Source organism: Phyllostomus hastatus, unplaced genomic scaffold (genome assembly GCF_019186645.2).
Source record: "Phyllostomus hastatus isolate PE091 unplaced genomic scaffold, TTU_PhHast_1.1 phas_scaffold_760, whole genome shotgun sequence".
NCBI classification, from domain to species: domain Eukaryota; kingdom Metazoa; phylum Chordata; class Mammalia; order Chiroptera; family Phyllostomidae; genus Phyllostomus; species Phyllostomus hastatus.
The window spans coordinates 3,434,750-3,452,787 of record NW_025334040.1 but is presented as its reverse complement, the minus strand read 5'-3'; the positions used below and the strand labels follow the sequence as shown (position 1 = coordinate 3,452,787).

The 18,038-nt window shown below is 49.6% G+C and overlaps 1 protein-coding gene across 1 annotated transcript in view; it reads left to right on the top strand.

The window, feature by feature from the left end:
* ZNRF3 (zinc and ring finger 3) overlaps positions 1-18,038 on the top strand; it is a 139,790-nt gene that overhangs the window by 114,650 nt on the left and 7,102 nt on the right. The window contains exons 3-7 of the mRNA XM_045826817.1: positions 13,082-13,156; positions 13,573-13,704; positions 15,070-15,180; positions 16,076-16,243; positions 17,909-18,011. Coding sequence (XP_045682773.1) covers positions 13,082-13,156; positions 13,573-13,704; positions 15,070-15,180; positions 16,076-16,243; positions 17,909-18,011 — 589 coding nt within the window. The remainder of the gene's footprint in view (positions 1-13,081; positions 13,157-13,572; positions 13,705-15,069; positions 15,181-16,075; positions 16,244-17,908; positions 18,012-18,038) is intronic.

Sequence of the window (18,038 nt, the reverse complement as noted above, 5' to 3'; positions counted from 1 at the left end):
TTACCCAGCTTGGCTGTGCCTAAGAATCAGCCCAGAGAGCTTTCAAACCTACAGGAGCCAGATACACCTCCATGCCAGTGCCCCTCAGTCTCCAGGGAGGGGTCTGCCCCTACATTTTTAAAAAGTACCCCAGGATGTTCCCATATGCTGCTGGGGTGACAGCCACAGACCACCTGCCTTCCTGCTTTGTGCCATGGCATCATTTCTTGCCCTAACCCTGATGTCCCTGTGTGTGTGATGTACACAGCACAGTAACAGCAACTTCCAGAACACTTCAGAAGGCAGAGTCACTGTGACTCTGAGAGCCTGCTGCTCTGTGGGAACTGGCCTGCGGGAGGATCAGACAGGGTGCCGTGGTTCTTTCTGCCTGGAGAAGAGAAGAGTCCTGTGCTCAGACAGTCCTTGGCTGCAGGGCCAGGTGCCCAAAGGAGACACATGCAGTGCATGTGCCATGTCTAAAGGAGGGAGATTGTGCCTAAATGCTTACTGTGTGCCAGGCATCTTCTCATCTAGTCTCCCAGCGACTGTGAGAATTCCCCCTATCAGTACTATCCCATTGTCCGGGTGAGCAAATGGAAGCACAGGAAGGTCATCACATCTGCTCAGTCCCAAGACCTAGTAAGTAGAGCTAGGACTTCGGCCCAAGCAATGTGAGGTAACAACTCCTCCTGTTGCCTGTTACCCGTGACAGTGCTAAAAAAGAACCTGGGTTGGCCCCCCTATTCACAGGTCACCTTCAAGCTGTTTTCTTCCTCAAGGTCACCTTGGTTTGGGGTATCATCAAACTGCACCCAGATAAGAATAGCAGGTGAAGGGGACCTTGCAGTTCTTCAAGAGATTGATTTGGTTCTGTTGCTGTTAACAGCGATTGTGTTGTGCAGAGATTTGTATTCTACTAATACAAAATCACAGATACAAGAACTCAATACAATAGAATATGTAGGGGTCTGTTTTGAAACAATCTAGATTGAGCCTTACAAGAATACGAGGGAAAGTTGTACTGTTTGTGAGCTTGTGTTGGCTAAAATGGCAATGGAAAAAACTCCTTTGAATAAAATAACCTCTGACGAAAAAGACCTGAGCTTTCAAGCAGCTAATCCTGGACAAAAGAGAAACTTTCCACCTTGCCAACCCTCTTTATGTTGACTCTAGGAACTGTATGACATGTATAAAAGGACTTTTAAAGATGAGAGCCCAGATGGGTTAGGATAGAGCAATCTGGAATTTCCTTGTGCAATTGGGAAATACAATACTTACATAAGCTGTTAATGGGCTACTTGGGGTTTCAGCATTCATGTTTATGTATGTGCACACATCTCCATCATGCTTGATTTTGGAAACCCCTAGGATAACATGAGTTTTCTCTGCCCTGGGATTATGGAGGGAGACTGAGGTCAAATGTCATCTCCTTACTTTGTGACTATGTGATGGAACCTCTGAGCGTCCAGCTGTCAGGTGGGGATCAACACCACCTATTCTGCAGAGAATGCAGTGCAGGTTCAGTGCCGTTTGAAAGCGCCCACTGGCTTGCCCAGTACGTAATAGGTACTTCCCTTGCTTTCCCCTCTTGGAGTCTGATGCGTTGGGCCAATACTGCCCCAAGACCAGGCAAGAGAGGCCCAGCTTCTAAAACGTCTGTTCTACCCGGTGAAGAGTTCAAGGGCGAAGCCCCCTTTTAAAGCATTCCTGGGATCCCCGAACTCCCCCAAGATGATCCTGTGCTGGCTTCCAGAACATTGCAGACCACTTCTCCAGGACATCCTTCTCCTGGCAGCACACCCCTCTTCCCAGGAAGGGTAGACAGACCTTGGCCTTGAGGCTGAGTGTAAGTTCCCCTTGAAATGTGGGGAGTCAGCTTTCTCCAAACTGACATGTTCTATTGAGGAGCTCCAAGGAGTTAGAGAAATCTCAGTTGGAGCCTGACCTTTCAGGTCTTTATGAGGCTATATATATCTAGAAAGAAGGGTAAGATAAAAATATATGTATGTTTAATTTAATGGTTTGTTCAGTTTTGTCCCAAGACCTGCTTTGGGCATGCAAAAATTTCTTCATCCAGGTACCCTTCCTCCTTAATAAATAAGAAAATCATTCGATCAAAATAATCCTTTTTTTTTTCTTTTTCAGTTTACCTGCTGATTCAAAAATTCTCTAACATTTTCCTTTGCCTCATCATAAGTATTGCTTGGAGTGCTGGCTAGATAGCTCGTGGACCTACACTAGTCCAGCTGCATCAGGAGAGGGTCCTCGGAATGAGTATTTAACTGTCATGCCAGAGGTTTCGTGCAGCTTGGGCCCCAGCGGTTCTCAGCCCTACCTAAATTTTAAAACTAACTGAGAAACTTTTGGAAAAATATTGCAGCCGAGGTTCCATTCCACATAGATGAAATCATCATCTTTGGGGTGGGGCTCAGGCACGGGTAATTTTTAAATCTCCCCAGTTGCCTGTTCAGTGGGCCAAGGTTGAGAACCAGGTCTGCCCTGCTTGATGGCTCCAGCAGCGGGGAGCTCATCCCTCAGCCCTCAGAGAGAGCCGGGCCTTCAGACTTTGCACGCACTGTTCCTGGTTAAGCCTGATTCCGCCACCTAATTAGCACTTGTTTATAATAAAACAAGTGTTAGCTGCCATATGCAGAGAAGGGGGTGGTCCTTTTTGAAGTTTCTAGTTGCTGACTTTATATGATTTGTCCTGAAGTGGGACTTCTGGAGACTCAACTCAGGATAGCAAACAAGTTCTTCCAAAAGTTTCTCTTCCAGTTGCAGACATCTCATGAAACAACCCCACTGCAGCCTTTTCCGTAACATCCCTGCACCCAGCAGCGGCGGTGGAAAGGAGGGTGTGGCCAGGCTTGCTGGGTTTTTGGTGCTCCTTGTCAGGTGTTAAAACAAAAAGGATCATTGTGTTTTTTGGAACTGGTCTCCCCCTCTGTGTTTAAGATTAAGATCTAGGGAAATGCATTTCCTTTTGACACCAGGTATTTTCTGATTGTGAAAAGGACACCAACCTGTGTAATGGCGCCGTGACATGGCCTCGGACTGCAGCCGCCTCTGTCAGTTCCTTTAATTAGGAAAAATTAAGCGGGGCTGCTACATATTTTGAGAATAAATGATACTATTTAAACTTAGGCAGCCTTAACCACGAACTTAACCACTGAATTCTCGCTGCTACATGTCTCCGAAATAGATCAGCATAATCTTAACTAGGACTTAACATGCATCATCTTCGTTCCGGAGCTCAGAACCAGCAGCCGACAGGAGCCTTCAGACAGAGGCTTAATGACTTTAATTATGGCGAGAAATACCTTCCCCTGGTGGGAGGGGTGCGGCCAGCCTGGTAGGGTCAGAGAAGGCCGGATGGGAGCCGCCCCCCCCCCCCCCAAAGACCAACCCACTGGGTGGGGAAGGGACTGGGGGGCGTGGGGAAGCAGAGGGGGCAGGACCTTGGAAGAGGGCGTGGAGAAGCCTGGCTGGAGGGGTGGAAGGGGAGGAGGGATCCTGGGGGGAGGCCACAGGCCTCTGAGTTCTGAGCTGTGTTTGTGGCTTCACGGCTTTGATCTCCTGCCAGGGAAACCTGGAAGGTCAAGCCAGGCTGCAGCCAAGCCGCGGAGCCAGGAGTCAGTGGAGCGGGTAGGGCTGCACCACCCACCCTCACCCCTCGCCCACCTCCCCTCCCACCCCCGAAAGTGAAACCGCCTGGCCGTCCAGCAAACCCCCCACGCACACACCCCTGTTCCTCTGTAATCTCCTTCAGGCTGTGGATTACAGGCTCCAAGCCATGAAAGTAAGCAAACACCCTACAAGTTTGGCTTGGTAGTATCATGTATGTTGTATAGTCTATGAAAAAGAAACCAGGTTATTCATTTAAGCCATGTGTACCCCCTCCCTACGAATCCCCCCAGAGTGGCAGGTGGTTCCCGGGTGGTTTGTGTGTGTTGGGGTCCTTCCCCTCCCACTTTCTTCTGACACCCGCCCCCTTCTGGGCACCAGGATTTTCTCACCAGTTACCCACGTGCTTTGGTGTGTGACCTCATTTCCTGCAGAATGAAAGGTTGCTATAGGAAAACAGGGCCAGGTGAGACAGGCCTTACAACCCCCTGTGCCTGGCACGTGTGTCCCCTAACATGCAATGACTCATGCTTCAGGGAACAGCAGCTGACCAAAGTGATGGAGAGCCTGGTGCCTGGGTGGTCGCTACTAAGTGAAGAACACAGGGGAGAGGGAAAGGAAAAAGTGAGGAGGAAGGGTTTGAAATCCACTGCGTGGCCTCCAGAGGGAGAGGCATGAAGGGCCCCAGTGAGCCCCCGCCTGCCGTTTGGACTGGGGTGCCACCAGCCCAGAGAGACTGGTGGGACCAGGCGTGCCCGTCTCTGGGGCCACGGGCTGGTCTCCCTCAGGGTTCACGGTCCTTCGCCCCTCCCCTGCAGCGGTGGCAGCATAAGCAGAGCTGCTTGTTCCCGGCGCCCTGAGTTCTGGCAGCGATGTGTGCGAGGCTCTGGTCTTCTCTGGTGGGTGTGCCTCAGGAGCCTGTGCTCGGGTCCCTTGCTGCCCTAAACTGTTGTGTTTAGGGGTTGTGAGTCTGCCGCCCATTCACTCAGAAAGCCGAGCTCAGATCTTCCCACCAGGTGAGAGTCCATGAACTTTCCCAGGATGTGCCCATTCCGTGCAGGCGATCTTTCTCCACAGGGTTCAGGTTTGACTCCATCAGTCTTTTGGGTTCCCTAAGTGTGATGATGGATGGAAACTAAAAATCTTCATCCTGCCCATGGATGTGCCCGGGGTGGTCATTTTGTCGGCTTTCCTTTGGTGTGAGTTCTCAAGGGGGCTTGCATTCCTCCTGGGAGTGGAAGGAACAAACACTGCGAGTGCACTGACTTGTTTTCTAAGAGGTTTGACATCAAAGATGCACTCACCCAGAGGCCTGGGGCCTGATAAAGATCTACAACCAGGCAGAGCCGCTTCCAGTGGCTGGGGCCAAAGTTGCCCAGAGACAGTGTTACCTGCATTACAACCAACCACCAATCAGAAGACCCATCAGCAAACACCAGAGCAGAAGGCTTGCATTGGTTAATAAGAAAGCAAACCCTAGAAATCTGAAGGACAGGCAGTCTTGATTTCCAGGAAGATCTGGTAAAGAATGGACTTTCTGAGGAGACCAGGTGGCCAGGAGTAATAGTCTGCCTAGAGTCCAGGGCCCAGGGTGTTTGATGCTAACCTCAAGGGCAAAAGTTGATCCTTTTTAGTTTAATCAACAAACATTTCTTGACCATTTATCCTGTGCCAGGCCCTTTGCTGGATTCCAGGGATTCGGCAGGAAAGAAGTCTGACACATTGGCTGCCCTGCAGTGAGGGAGGCACTTTAAGCAATTACAGAGTGATGTCACAAGAGCTGCAATGGCAGGGCACAGAGTCAGGCCACAGGCCTTAACACCGCGAAGGGACTAAGACCCGAGCCAATGAGAGAGGAGGTGGTGCTGCAGGTGTGGGTGAGGCAGTGCGTCCCTCCACAGGAAGGGTCAGGCCGTCAAAGAACTCACAGGAGCTCAGCCTGGTTAGACTGCGGGCTGGAGTGTTGGGTTTGTGGGGAGCAGTGCGGGGGGGGGGGGTCCCTAAATCTCCTAAGGGTAGTGCAGAGTCATTCCAGGAGAGTGGTACTGGCCAGATTGGCGAATTAGGAAGGTCCCTCTGTGGCTGCAGGAAGACCATACTGGGAGGCAGGAGGGGTAGACTGGGAACCCCCCGAGGGAGGATATGGTTGTGATCAAGTGAAAAGTTTGCTGTCCTCGACAGGGTGGCAGCAGTGGGGATGGGAAAATGGATGGATTTGGAAGATGGAATCAGCAAAACATGGTAAGCAGTTGAGTGTAGAGGTTAGGGCAAAGGGCTTCGGTTTGACTTCGTCCCTCCCCCAGGAGGTAGGAGGAGGGACACTCCTGAGGAGGGAACCCAGGTTGTAAGGTAAGGATGGGGTGAAGGGTAGGCTCACTGCAAGACCCCAGGCATCCATATTAGCCTGAGCAAGAAATGACCCACAGATGCCTGAGACGGTGTGCTGTGCTCTGGGAATAGCCACAGAAAGAACCTGGGGGCCCGACAAAGCAAACTGCTGATGCCAAGTCCTGGGAACCAAGCCCTGGGACTCTGGTGCCGTTTTGGATTCTCCACAACCATGGCTTCTGCCACGTTGGGTCACACGCTTGTAGACGTGTGTCAGAGCAGAGCCGCAAGTGAGCTCTCGGCTGGATGAGGAGGGAGAGAGCTCTCAGCGCACTCACCCCACTCGTTGCTAAGCAAGATAGAGATCAAAGGGCACAGACCTCTTGTGCCTTTGGAAGTGCAAAGGACTTCCAAAGGGCACAAGATGGCAGTTGTGCCAGCATAGCACAGCAGCAGTTTTGCTATGACAGACGCTTCTAGAAGACCCTGGTTTGTGTGTTTCTTGGGGTGCCTGGCACACAGTTGGCCCTCTTACACACTTGGCAGATTGAACTGTATAATCGAATGTTTTCCTACCAATAACCGTCTCGTCCAAATTGCAATGTGTGTTCTTTACACATGGTTGTTTCCAGATCAAAACGCAGGTCCCTGTCGTATCTGTCAGCCTTCCACCTGTGAGTTAGAAGTAAGGGGGCGATCGGGGGAGGACACTCTTACTTTAGTGCGCCATACACCACAGGGCATTGGGTCCCAAAACATATCCCACGAGGGCTGCTATAAAAAACATCCATGCCCCAAAAAGTTGGGGATGCCGGCTTGAAAGAGCCTCTTAACATACCAGTGTGCTCAGTAAGTGTCGGGGCTAACAACTCGAGAATAGTCAGTATTTCTCAGAGGACATTGGCCGAGAAGATCTGTCGTCCTCTGACCGTACTTGGGGACTTCTTTTACAGAGACAAGGGCTAAGTGATCCACGGTCATAATCTCCTACTCACCTGCCCCTGGGACTGAAGTCTCAGACCATTCCTTGTGACCCCCCTGACCTCCGCCGAGAGGTCTGCCACCCTGCTGCTCGCTGCTGTGTGTGTCCCCAGGGCCTACACACACACAACAATGGGCTGATTACCACTGTTGAATAAATCCATAAATGGCACTCCAGACAACTAAACCCTGCTCCCACCCGCTATGTTCACTGGCTGAGTGTAGAGAACGCCGGGGCAGTCTGCTTTGTTGGGCTTTATGGGGCACACAGATTGGTTGGTGAGAGCTACCTCTTGGCTCAGTTTAGACCCTGAGGGCAGGACAGCCTGGCACCAGGCTGAGGCATTCACATGCAAGAGGTCTGTGCCCTTTGACTCAGCAGGACCTCCTGTGGCTGTTTTTTAAGTATCATTTTGATATGTGAGTATATACATACACATATGCATTTTATTCCTGCTAATGTATGGGTTTTTTAAAAAAATGGACGGATATATAAGCCACACTGTTATGCTATAAAACTGGGATATAAGGGGATAACGGGTGACTTATTTTTTGCTTTTAATTTCAGAATCACAATAAGTCCTCACTTAACTTCATTAGAAGGGTCTTGGAAACTGCACCTTTAAGCGAAACAGGTAACAGTCAATTGGACCACAGGCTAATTGATATGAATAAGTTAAGTGCCTATGGCATGCATCTGGTCTCAAAACCACCACCGGACTTCTAAAGACCCAAAACACTTCTAATATTAAATACTGAAATAAGTGTGATTTATACATACACTTAAGAAAGATGAATGAAAACAAGAAGAGAATTCTTTTCCAACCCACATATTCCAGTTCAGGTCTGCAGGTGGCCAGAGCCTGCTCCGGGTGCAAGGTGGGAACGCTCCCTGGGCAGGACACCGGCCACTGCAGGGCGCACGCACACACATGCACACGCACTCACTCAGGTGGGGACATCATGGGCACCAGTTCACCTCACGTGCACATCTTTGGGGCATCTGTGCACATGGGGAGGAATTGGAGTCTCCAGAGAAGACTCACACAGAACGGGGAGAACATGCAAACTCCGCACAGACAGTGGCCGCAGCCAGGAATCTCATCAACGCTAGAACAAAACAGTTTTATTCAAGGTCTTGCTGTATTAAAATTTTCACATCAAGGACATGCTACTTCTTAGAAGCAGCAAAAACTCTAAAGATGGTCATATTCGGGGAGAAAATTGCATCAGAAAGTAGTAAACAGCAAAGGAGAGATCATTGGAGACATTAGAGCTCAGACAGGGATCAGAGCTGTTTTGACTAAAGAGAAGCACCTGTCAGTCTTATGGGTGGATTCGCACAAGAACTTAACCTTGAAGAATCAGTAAGATAGGTATGATCAACTCGTAGTTCACTCTGGAGTATCTTTCTGCATGTGACGTATCATGCAGTTACCAACAAACTGACTTCCTTTTCCTAGCCAGCTTACCAACAGGTCAGTTTACCCAGAAGTTAAATCTCTTGATAAATTTGTCTTGTATTGTCTGTGCCATCAAATCTTGTCATTACAGCAGGTCATTGAGTTGTGTGGGTTTATAAGGAGGGGCATTAAAATCCTATGTGGATTTTACATTGATTCTTTTTTTTTTTCAAAGATTTTGTTTATTTTTAGAGAGAGGGGAAGGGAGGCGAAGAAAGAGAGGGAGAGAAACTGCGGCTGCCTCTCGTGCAGCCCCAACTGGGGATCTGACCCGCAACCCAGGCATGTGCCCTGACTGGGAATTGAACCAGCGACCCTTTGGTTCGAAGGCTGGTGTTCAATCCACCGAGCTATACCAGTCAGGGCTACATTAAGATTCTTAATAATCTCTGTATTCTTTGGCCCAGGACATTCATCCTAGGGAAATTGGAAGTGTAAACCAAGATTTATTTAATGGAACATTAATTATAATAAAAATCTGGAATAGCTCAAGTTTCAAAAACACATGAGTAAGTAGAGTATATGAAGGGATATATCACAGCCTTAAAAATATCAACAAAGAATTTTTCAGCTTATGATAAGTACAAAAAAAACACCCAAAATACATAATATTCAGTAAAGGCAAAAAAGAAAAGTCTGTTTAGATCCCCCATGTGTCAGAACTTCCTGTAAGAGGCTGAAGACACATGTCTTCATATCAGCTCTGACACTCCAGCTTCCTTGTGTATCCCATGGTCAGGAGTTTGGGACAAAAGACATTTTTAGGTATCTTTTAGGTTATTTCCCATTAAAGTTGTGTTTTGTCAGAGGCTCCTTACAATAAAGATCAGGCACTGGGGACACCACATCCAGTGCCTGACAAACAGATGAACAACAGGAGGAAAAGGGAGCCTGCCCGGGGCGGGCCTCTGGGGGGCAAACGTGGGGTGGGACCAGGACCCGAACCAGGTGTGAGCACGCCGGGAGCGCACCAGATCTATTCCGGGTTGGAATTCCCGAATTTAATCGAAACTAAAGCAGTCTCTAGACTGTTTTCCCATCCACAAGGTAAGAAGAGGAATATTCTCATCGGAATGCCCCATTCACATCTGGAAATTCAAGAATCATACTGATAGAAGCGCTTCCTTAGGGGAAAACCACATGCACATCCAGGGAGCAATAACCTGAGAGTGTGGTCCCAGGCAGGCTTCCTTTCGTATAGCAAGAACAATTACTCAGTAGCCCTAGGAGTCTTGCATTGCAGTTAAGTGCCAGCCACAGTAGGACCCTGACGTCTAGGGCTTGAAATTGTGTACTTTGCAAACTGTAAGTGTGCAGATGTTTGCACTTTTGGTGCTTGTTCCCACGGCTGTAGGCATTGTCTAGCCTCGGGTCTTGCAGGCCTGGAAAGGTAAATAAAGAAGCATGGGGCCTTTTATTCCACATTCTGCGGCTGGGCTTCTGGTCACCTGCGGGCTGGTGCCAACCTGTCCTGGCCTGATCAAAGCAGCAGAGGTGATGAAGGAGGTGAAAATGCCTGTGTGGGTGGGGTCGAGGGGAAGAGCATACAGAGGTCAGTAAGGCAAGGCCTTTGGCCGCTTCTGGGAGGACTTGCTGAGACACTCCACCTGTTTCGTGCTGCTCACCCCCATCTCGTGTCCCCCTTTCCATTCCCTTCTGTGCACAGCCCACGGGTGACTGCCCTCTGCGACTGTGGCCCAGTTTACCAGTGCCCTTCATCTAGCAGTGTCCACCAGGCTGCATCTTCCCCTCCTTTCTTTGAAACAGCCTTGTCTTGAGAAATTTGGACATAAAGACAGTGTTTCTGGCAATCAAAAGACTGGTAATCTCCCAGCTATGGTTAAGAGTGGTTGTAAAATAGTCTGGCCCAAGCTCAGCTAGATGAAATAGTGAACAATCTAAGATACAAAGATTAGTTTAAGGAATATGTGTCATCAGTCAAACTGAAAACGTGTGGCAAGGTGGAAAGTGTAACCAAGTAACCTTCTGTATCTTTTAATTGGCTTTGGGAATAGTATAATAAATGTGACCTTTTCTAAGTATAGATTATTTGTGGCCTGTTTTAAATCCTAAATCAGGCAGGTTCCTAGTAGGATCCTGCTCAGTCCTGGTATATGCAGGAAATGCAGCCTTATTTTAATAGCAGCTTATGTGAAAGGTAGTATTTAAAGTTAAGTCCACTGTGAGAATTATCATTTTCTCAAACTAAATATTTGTGCTTGGATCCTGTGCATGTGCCTGGTTGTTTCTCAAGTCAGGCCGTAAATGGGATTTCAGGGTGAAATCCTGCTATCTTTACGGGTGAATCCAGGAGACTGGCCAGGCTTCTAGATTTTGTTTAAAATGTCTTTTTAAAAGTGCCTGCCCGGAACGGGTCAGGCCTCGCCTCCGAAGCCCTGAAGCTTCCACGTTCTTATGGAGCAGAGAAACCTGAAAGCCACGTGGCCGAAGGCATTGCATTTCCCCAGTCTTGCAGGCTTTCATCCCACGGCCATTAGACTTTCCAGGTGCACCAGCATCAAAGCAGGAGGTGCTGGGCGCTTAGGATCAAGATGCTTCTGAAGGCACATTCCCCCCAGGTGCTGTTTGATGTGCTTGACTGTGGAATGAGAGCCAAATAAGGGAGTGAGAGGTCCTGTTTATTACCTCCTTTCCGTGCTGTTCCTCGAGGCACTTCTGCATCTTGGGAGAATGTGAAGGATTGGGACACCACCTGAGCAGAAGACACAAGCGCCTACTTTGCTGCTGACTCGGGGGTCCCAGAGCTGTCAGCTTCAGGCAGAGGAGTCTGCCCCTACAGAGCTTTAGGGAGGACAGTGACGCCACTGCACCATAACGTCCCCTCCTGCTGGAGGCAGGTGATAGGGCAACTCCAGCTCTGTCCCCGTGACTCTGGATAGCCAGTCAGTTGAGTCTCCAAGACTGGAATTGGAAAGGGCTCTGGTCTCAGTGGCATAGGCTCTGTCCTTTTACAGGTGGAGACAGTGAGGCTAGAGCTGAAAACAATTCTGTGACTGGCCCACTGTGGGCAGCTAGCTTTTTAGTGGCACAGCCAGGAATAGCTTCTTAAGAGTCTGTCACTCCTGACGGCCGTGTGGTGGTGATGAAATGGGGTGGGATATACAAGCAGCAGAGGAGATTTTAAATGCATTGACTCGAAAATCAACAAGAAAGAGTCCCCAGCAAACTAGGACAGCTTCTGCAGCACAGCAGCTGGGTGCCTGAGCTTGTTAAGTTGCAGAGGACTTTGCAGTGTCCCCAGGACTTCACTGTCCTGCTTGTTTGATACAAAACACAGGGAAATGAGCTTGTAAAATCTGTGGGATAAGACTGCCCTCTAGTGGTCTGGTGAAGTCACTGGCCTGGTAATATGCTCATCCGCTTAAGTTCAGTGTCACTTTCTTATAGTACATCCATGTAGAGGGGTTTTTATTTATTGATTGATTTTAGAGAGGGGAGAAGGAAGGAATAGAGAGAGAGAAAGAAACATCAATTTGTTTTTTCACTTATTTATGCATTCATTAGTTGATTCTTGTGTATGCCCTGAGAGTGAGATACTCTAAGCAACTGAGCTTCCTAGCCAGGGCCTAGAATGTTTGTTCTTATGGAAAGAATTCAAATTATATTCTTCCTCAGGCACTCTGGCCCTAGACACTATCTTGACCTCTGAGCACTAGCCATCATTTGCCCACCTGGTAGGAGGTTTTGGTTTTGGTTTTGTTTTTTTCCCCTTCATGTTACAGGTTGTCTTACTTCTCTACAAGAATCAGGTCCCTAAAAGTAAGGGTTATGTCTTATGTCTTTTTCTCCTATAACTTCTCCTCCATTATCCACTTAGCTGGACATAAAATTAGAAGGCTTATTTGGATGGAAAGAAATCCTTCCTCGCCCCCGCCCCTCCTCCCCCGGAGAATCTCACCACTTAGTTGTTTCTAAAACATTCTAATCTCATCTCTCCGATCAATAGTTTCCCAAGTGGTTGAATCATCAGAAACCCTCAGAAAACTTTCAGAACTCAGTTTCCTGGGCCTTCCTCCAGCCCTGCTGAATCAGTCTCTGTGGTTTGAGCCAGAAAATCTGCTTTACAAACTTCCCAAGTGGTTTTTGATGTGCAGCCAGGTTTGGCAGCCAACTGCTCTAAATCCCCATTTACAATTACTTCTCGTAGCTTTCGCCTCTGACAGCATCTCCAACGGTCGTCAGCCTGTGTGCTGTTAACATTGACCACTTTGAAATTCCTTCAGAAATGTTCAGCATGCTGTTCTCACTGCAGCGCTGGGTGACATGGGAAGAGAAAAGGACCACAAGAGAAGGACCAAAGGCATTTGCTTTGGTTGCCAGTGGTTCTGCGTTCATAGCAGAAAACACTGAAACGAGTACCTTTATGCTGACTGGGCAGGTTGTTGGTTTGAGGTTTATTTTTAATGTTTAGGTTGTGAAGAGAGGCAAAGGGTAATTGAGTACCCAGTCATTTATCTTCACCTATGCTAACTCATCAGGTTCTTGGGAGAATCCTGAGGTAGGTGGCATTGCCCCTTTTTATACAGATGGGAAAGTCGAGGCTTAGGAAAATTAGAAACTTGGCCCAAAGCCACATAAGTTGGTAACTGTCAGATTCTGCATTCAAACATAGGCCTGGTTTCCGAGGCCAGCTTCGGAAAGGTAAGAGGTCCAGAGTGCCAACCCGCTCTTTTCCATTCTGCCAGGCCAAGCGAGCAGTGCAGCGGGGAGCCACTGCAGTCATCTTCGATGTGTCTGAAAACCCAGAAGCCATCGACCAGGTAAACTCCTCCGGCCACGCCGGCGCTGCATTCTCCTGGAGGGAACCACCGCCTTTAGTCAACTGGGCTCGTCCCAGCCGTGTCGCCCTCACCTCAGGGCCTTTGCACTGGTCTGGTGGCCTTAGATATCTGCGTTTGGGCAGCATAGTCCAAGTCAGGACTGTTGAGAGGGGTTATGAGCCAGGAAAGGTGGTGTTTCCAAAGACCCTTCTGGGCCTTCAGTCTGCCCGTCCACCCTAAAACAAGTAAAATCACCCTCAGCCTGGCCATTCTGGGAGCCCCGAGTCTGTGATGCTTGAGGGGTCTGATGATTTCCAAAGGGGTAGTTAGTATTCTTTTCCTCCAGCCTTTCATTTTCCTCTCCTGCTTCTTAAAGTAAGCACACCTCCTAACCAGGAGCATCTCTTCTCCTTTAGCTAAACCAGGGCTCGGAAGACCCGCTCAAAAGGCCAGTGGTGTATGTGAAGGGCGCAGATGCCATCAAGCTGATGAACATCGTCAACAAGCAGAAAGTGGCTCGAGCAAGGATCCAGCACCGTCCCCCTCGAGTGAGCCCCCACCCCGGCCGGCCGAACCCCATGCCTTCCCAGATGCTGCCTGAGCCTTTATTCCCTTTGGGCTTTGGGCTTTGGGCTTTGGCTCTCGTCTTCTTTCTGATCAAATGCTGATGGCACCCCAGGTTCTTATAGGTTCAGGTCAGATAAATGGCTGGAAGCCAGGGAGAGATTTCACCCATATCCCTTTAGCGGGGATTTGAAAAGTCCTACTAGAAGTAGATGATGATCCATGCCAAGATCTCTCTGGTCTCTTCTTGGGAACCTCTTTTTTCTCTTCTGTCCCATCCCTCACTGAAAACCTAACTGAGGAGGATTGAAGGGAAGGAATACCCAGCACTGGGCTTCCCGTGTCTCCTCCTTCCATGAGACCCTAGACTAGAGGGAAAAAGTCAGTACTTCCTTCGTCTTATAGGCTCAATGGCATTGTAAAAACCTCCTAACTGGTACTTGATTCTGGAAAAGTTAGCTTTTGGCTGAAGTTCATGACTTCTAGGTGGCTAATGAATACTGCTTAAGGCTTCTCTTAAGTGGGTTGAAGGGACACTGCTGACCATGAACTCTTGTTTGGCGTCTTCTGCCCAAAGCTCAGGCTGAAGATTCAAGGAACCTGGGACAGGTGCCCCATATAGGGTGTGTCCCCTCATAAATATTGGGATATTCACATCTAGGATGATTCTTTTGCGTGCACATAACATGTGCATCCCTACAGCAGTCAGTTAGCAAAACTCTGTTCCTGTTGGCTGAAGGCATGGCCTAGGTGAGGTGCCTTCAAGGTCTTGGAGGCAATGAGCCATGGGGAAAAGGTATGAAGTTAAACTAGAGGGAGTTTGCAGAAGAACCGACATGCTGGCTTATTTTTAAAGGAAAAAAAGGACACTTTGGTAAATATGACTCATTGTAGTGGAAGCTGATATTTGTGGAAGCAGCGTACAATTTTCTGAGTTGTTGTAAACCGTTAATTACATGGTTAGTAATCACTGTTCCCTCAAAACATGACACTCATTCCTTTGTCCCAAAAATGTGATATTTATGTTTATTTGGAAGGGCCTCTCCTACTGGTAATAGTGAACTTTGTACTATTCCACAGGGAGCTCAGGCCTTCTGAACTGACTTCTCTCAGCTGTTAGGAGACCTGGCTGAGACCGCTGCAGGCTTCCCCCGGGCCACACTGGAGGGCGCTACCTGGGCCTGAATAGCGCACAGTGTGCATGTTAGCAGAACCCCAGGTGTTCCTGCAGACAAGGGGACGGGCACTCCAGCCGTCCCACGCTTATCCTAACCTCGGCCAACACAGCCCGTGTGCGGATCCCTAGGCTGAATGAGCTGTTGACTCACTGTGTCTCCATTCTGTTCCAGCAACCCACGGAATACTTCGACATGGGGATTTTCCTGGCTTTCTTTGTAGTGGTCTCCTTGGTCTGCCTCATCCTCCTTGTCAAAATCAAGCTGAAACAGCGACGCAGTCAGGTAACACCTCAGAGCAGCCTGTGAGCGCCAATGCCAGCTGCCTTGCCATTGGTGAAAATCAGGGCTGTGCCCAGCGACCTAGAAACAGCAAAGATGGAGAAAAACTAGAACAAAGCTTATAGCACTGTGACTTTCTTCTCTGTTCTAAAAGGTCTAGTCCTACAAAAGCTGAACCTTGAGGGTGTTGCCAGCCAGGTGTTTTTCCAAAGAAATGCTTAAATGTTAGTATGGAACCCTGAGCCCTTGGTCTGGGGACCAGCAGCATCAGTATCCCCTGGAAGCTTGGTGGAACTGCAGAATCTCAGGTCCCGCCACAGGCCTGCTGAATCTAATTCTACATCTTCCGGGGATCTGAGGGTGGAGGGTGAAGAAGAGGATAAGCGGGAATCTGGACCCTAGAGTGGGTAGCAGGGGGATGTCTCGGGAGAGCGGTGGTGGGCCTTGGCAGGCAGTCTGTTGAGAGGAGAATTGCCCAGTTCTCAGAAGGGTTGAATGGCCGTCACCAGTAAAACAGTGGCTGGCGTTTGTCCAGCACACCTGATCTGCCAGGTGCTGAGCCCTCGTGCACACGCTCCCGTTTGCCCTCAGAACTTTCTTCAGGGTAAAGAGGAGGAACCCTTGGAGTAGAGCAGAGTCTTGCAGAGTTGGCCAAGTAATTGAAGTAGACCCCTGCTGGTCCTGCCACTTGGGAAAAGCCTGGGTTGATGTCATGGACACTCAGGGCACATCTGTGCTGTGGCCGTCGGAGTTTTTGGTGGTTTCCCGAAAGTCTGTTCTGGCCTGATAGAGACCAGCGTTTGTTTGCCTGTCCTGATCTATCGAGTGTGAGGGCCTGGGGTGACTGCCACTGCTAGTGTGCGCCAGACCCTAACGTGGACCACGTCCTGCCACGCAGAATTCCATGAACAGGCTGGCTGTGCAGGCTCTGGAGAAGATGGAGACCAGGAAGTTCAACTCCAAGAACAAGGGGCGCCGGGAGGGGAGCTGTGGGGCCCTGGACACGCTCAGCAGCAGCTCCACGTCCGACTGTGCCATCTGCCTTGAGAAGTACATCGACGGAGAGGTAACAGCAGAGGCTGGGCCCGCCCTGGGAGGGGTGAGGGGGGCGGGTCAGCAGAGGAGCATGGGACTTAGAAGGCAGGGCCCCGTGTCCTTCTCCCGCAGCTTTGCGGGAGCAGAAGGACCAGGCCCTGTGTACAAAGGAGAACCCCTTAGGTCTCAAGGGGATAGCCTGAGACATTCTAGCTGCTATTTGCCTCTGCGAGGGGGTGGCCACAGTGCAGAGGCACTCTCTCCAGAGGACCCAGCTGAATGTACGTGATTTTAGAAGCTGATCAGAAATATAGGGGATGCCAGAAAATGTCTGGTTTTGAGAACATTCTCACATGTTGACTTAATTTTAGAATTGCTCTTCCGAAAAATGAGACCCGACTTGGTACAAACCTCCCCTAGAAAGCTGGGTGAGACATTGGGTGGTTTTACTTATAAAGAATCAAGGGATGTGATATCCCCTTTCATCCATCTAGCTTTTTATTCTGAAAATTTCAAACCTTCAGAAAAGTTCTCTGAGTCATACAATGAATCTTGTATCATCCACCTAGAATCACCGTTGTTAACTTTCTGCTGTGTCTGCTTAACCCCTTTCCAGACAGAGGCATGTGCACCTGCACTTGTGGGGCGGGAACCACTTCAGAATTAGTTGCAGACGTGTGATGTCCCTTTAATGAAAGTATTTCATGGCTGTATAGACTATTGGATGAAAATGAGTTTTTGCAGAGGCATTTGCATCAATAGGGTCTTGCATGGTCTCTAAGTGCAGACTCCTGGGGCTCTAATTCTGGCCCAGGTGGGTTCTAGCTTTGGGATCTTGGGCAGGTGACTTCATTTCCTGTCCCTGTGCTTGTGACATGGGCCCAAGACTGATCTGTGTTCCATGTGACTGCAGGGTTACATGAGAAAATACAGTTAGAACTCTTGCCAAGGTCAGGCTCAGTGGTAATTATTCGTTTGAATATTGTATTGAGCTGGTCAGAGAATGGAAAAACAAAGTAAAATTAGCAAATTTGGATGGTGCTTGGGCTCAGGAACTCCAGAGGTGGTTCTGCCTAAGAAAGCCCCATCACCTCCTCTCCGCATAGGCTGCTTTATTATAAACCACGTGCCCCAGGTGAGTGAGTGTTCAGGGTCTGGCAAAGGAGAGGACAGGAGAGCTTTGCCCCTTTGCTTCCCCCGCCTGTCAGTCCCAAGTCCCAGGCCCCTTCCTTTATACTCATCCCCATTGGAGTACATGTAGGCAGCCACCATCCCAGAGATGCAGAAGGTCCTAGGATGTACCAGCCCTCTCCTCACACTTCCAGGCTGCTTGTCTGCATCAGCACGTGGCCTTGGCCTTCCCTCTGGTGCAGCATGAGCATGCCATCCTCAGGCGACCAGAAAGGAGACTGCTTCTCTGTGCTTCCTCTCCTACCACTGAGCACCATGGGTGGGCTGGCCAGTGGCCTGTTTGCTTCTCCTGAGAACTGATGTGTGGGCCCTGACCCTAGGGAATGGAGCCCGCCTGCAGCTAGAGGTGGAGGAGGTGGGGAGGAAGCCTCCAGGTACTGGCATGGTGAGCAGGGCTCCTCGGTACACGTGGGGCTCCGCAGGAAGGAGCGGATGCAGGGCTGAAGACAGAGCTGCCCCTGCCCGGCCCCTCCCTTCAGGCTGCGTGTCTTCCCTCCCTTCCCAGGAGCTGCGGGTTATCCCCTGTGCTCACCGCTTTCACAGGAAGTGCGTTGACCCTTGGCTGCTGCAGCACCACACCTGCCCCCACTGTCGGCACAACATCATAGGTAATCGTCACCCGCCTTTGTTGTTGC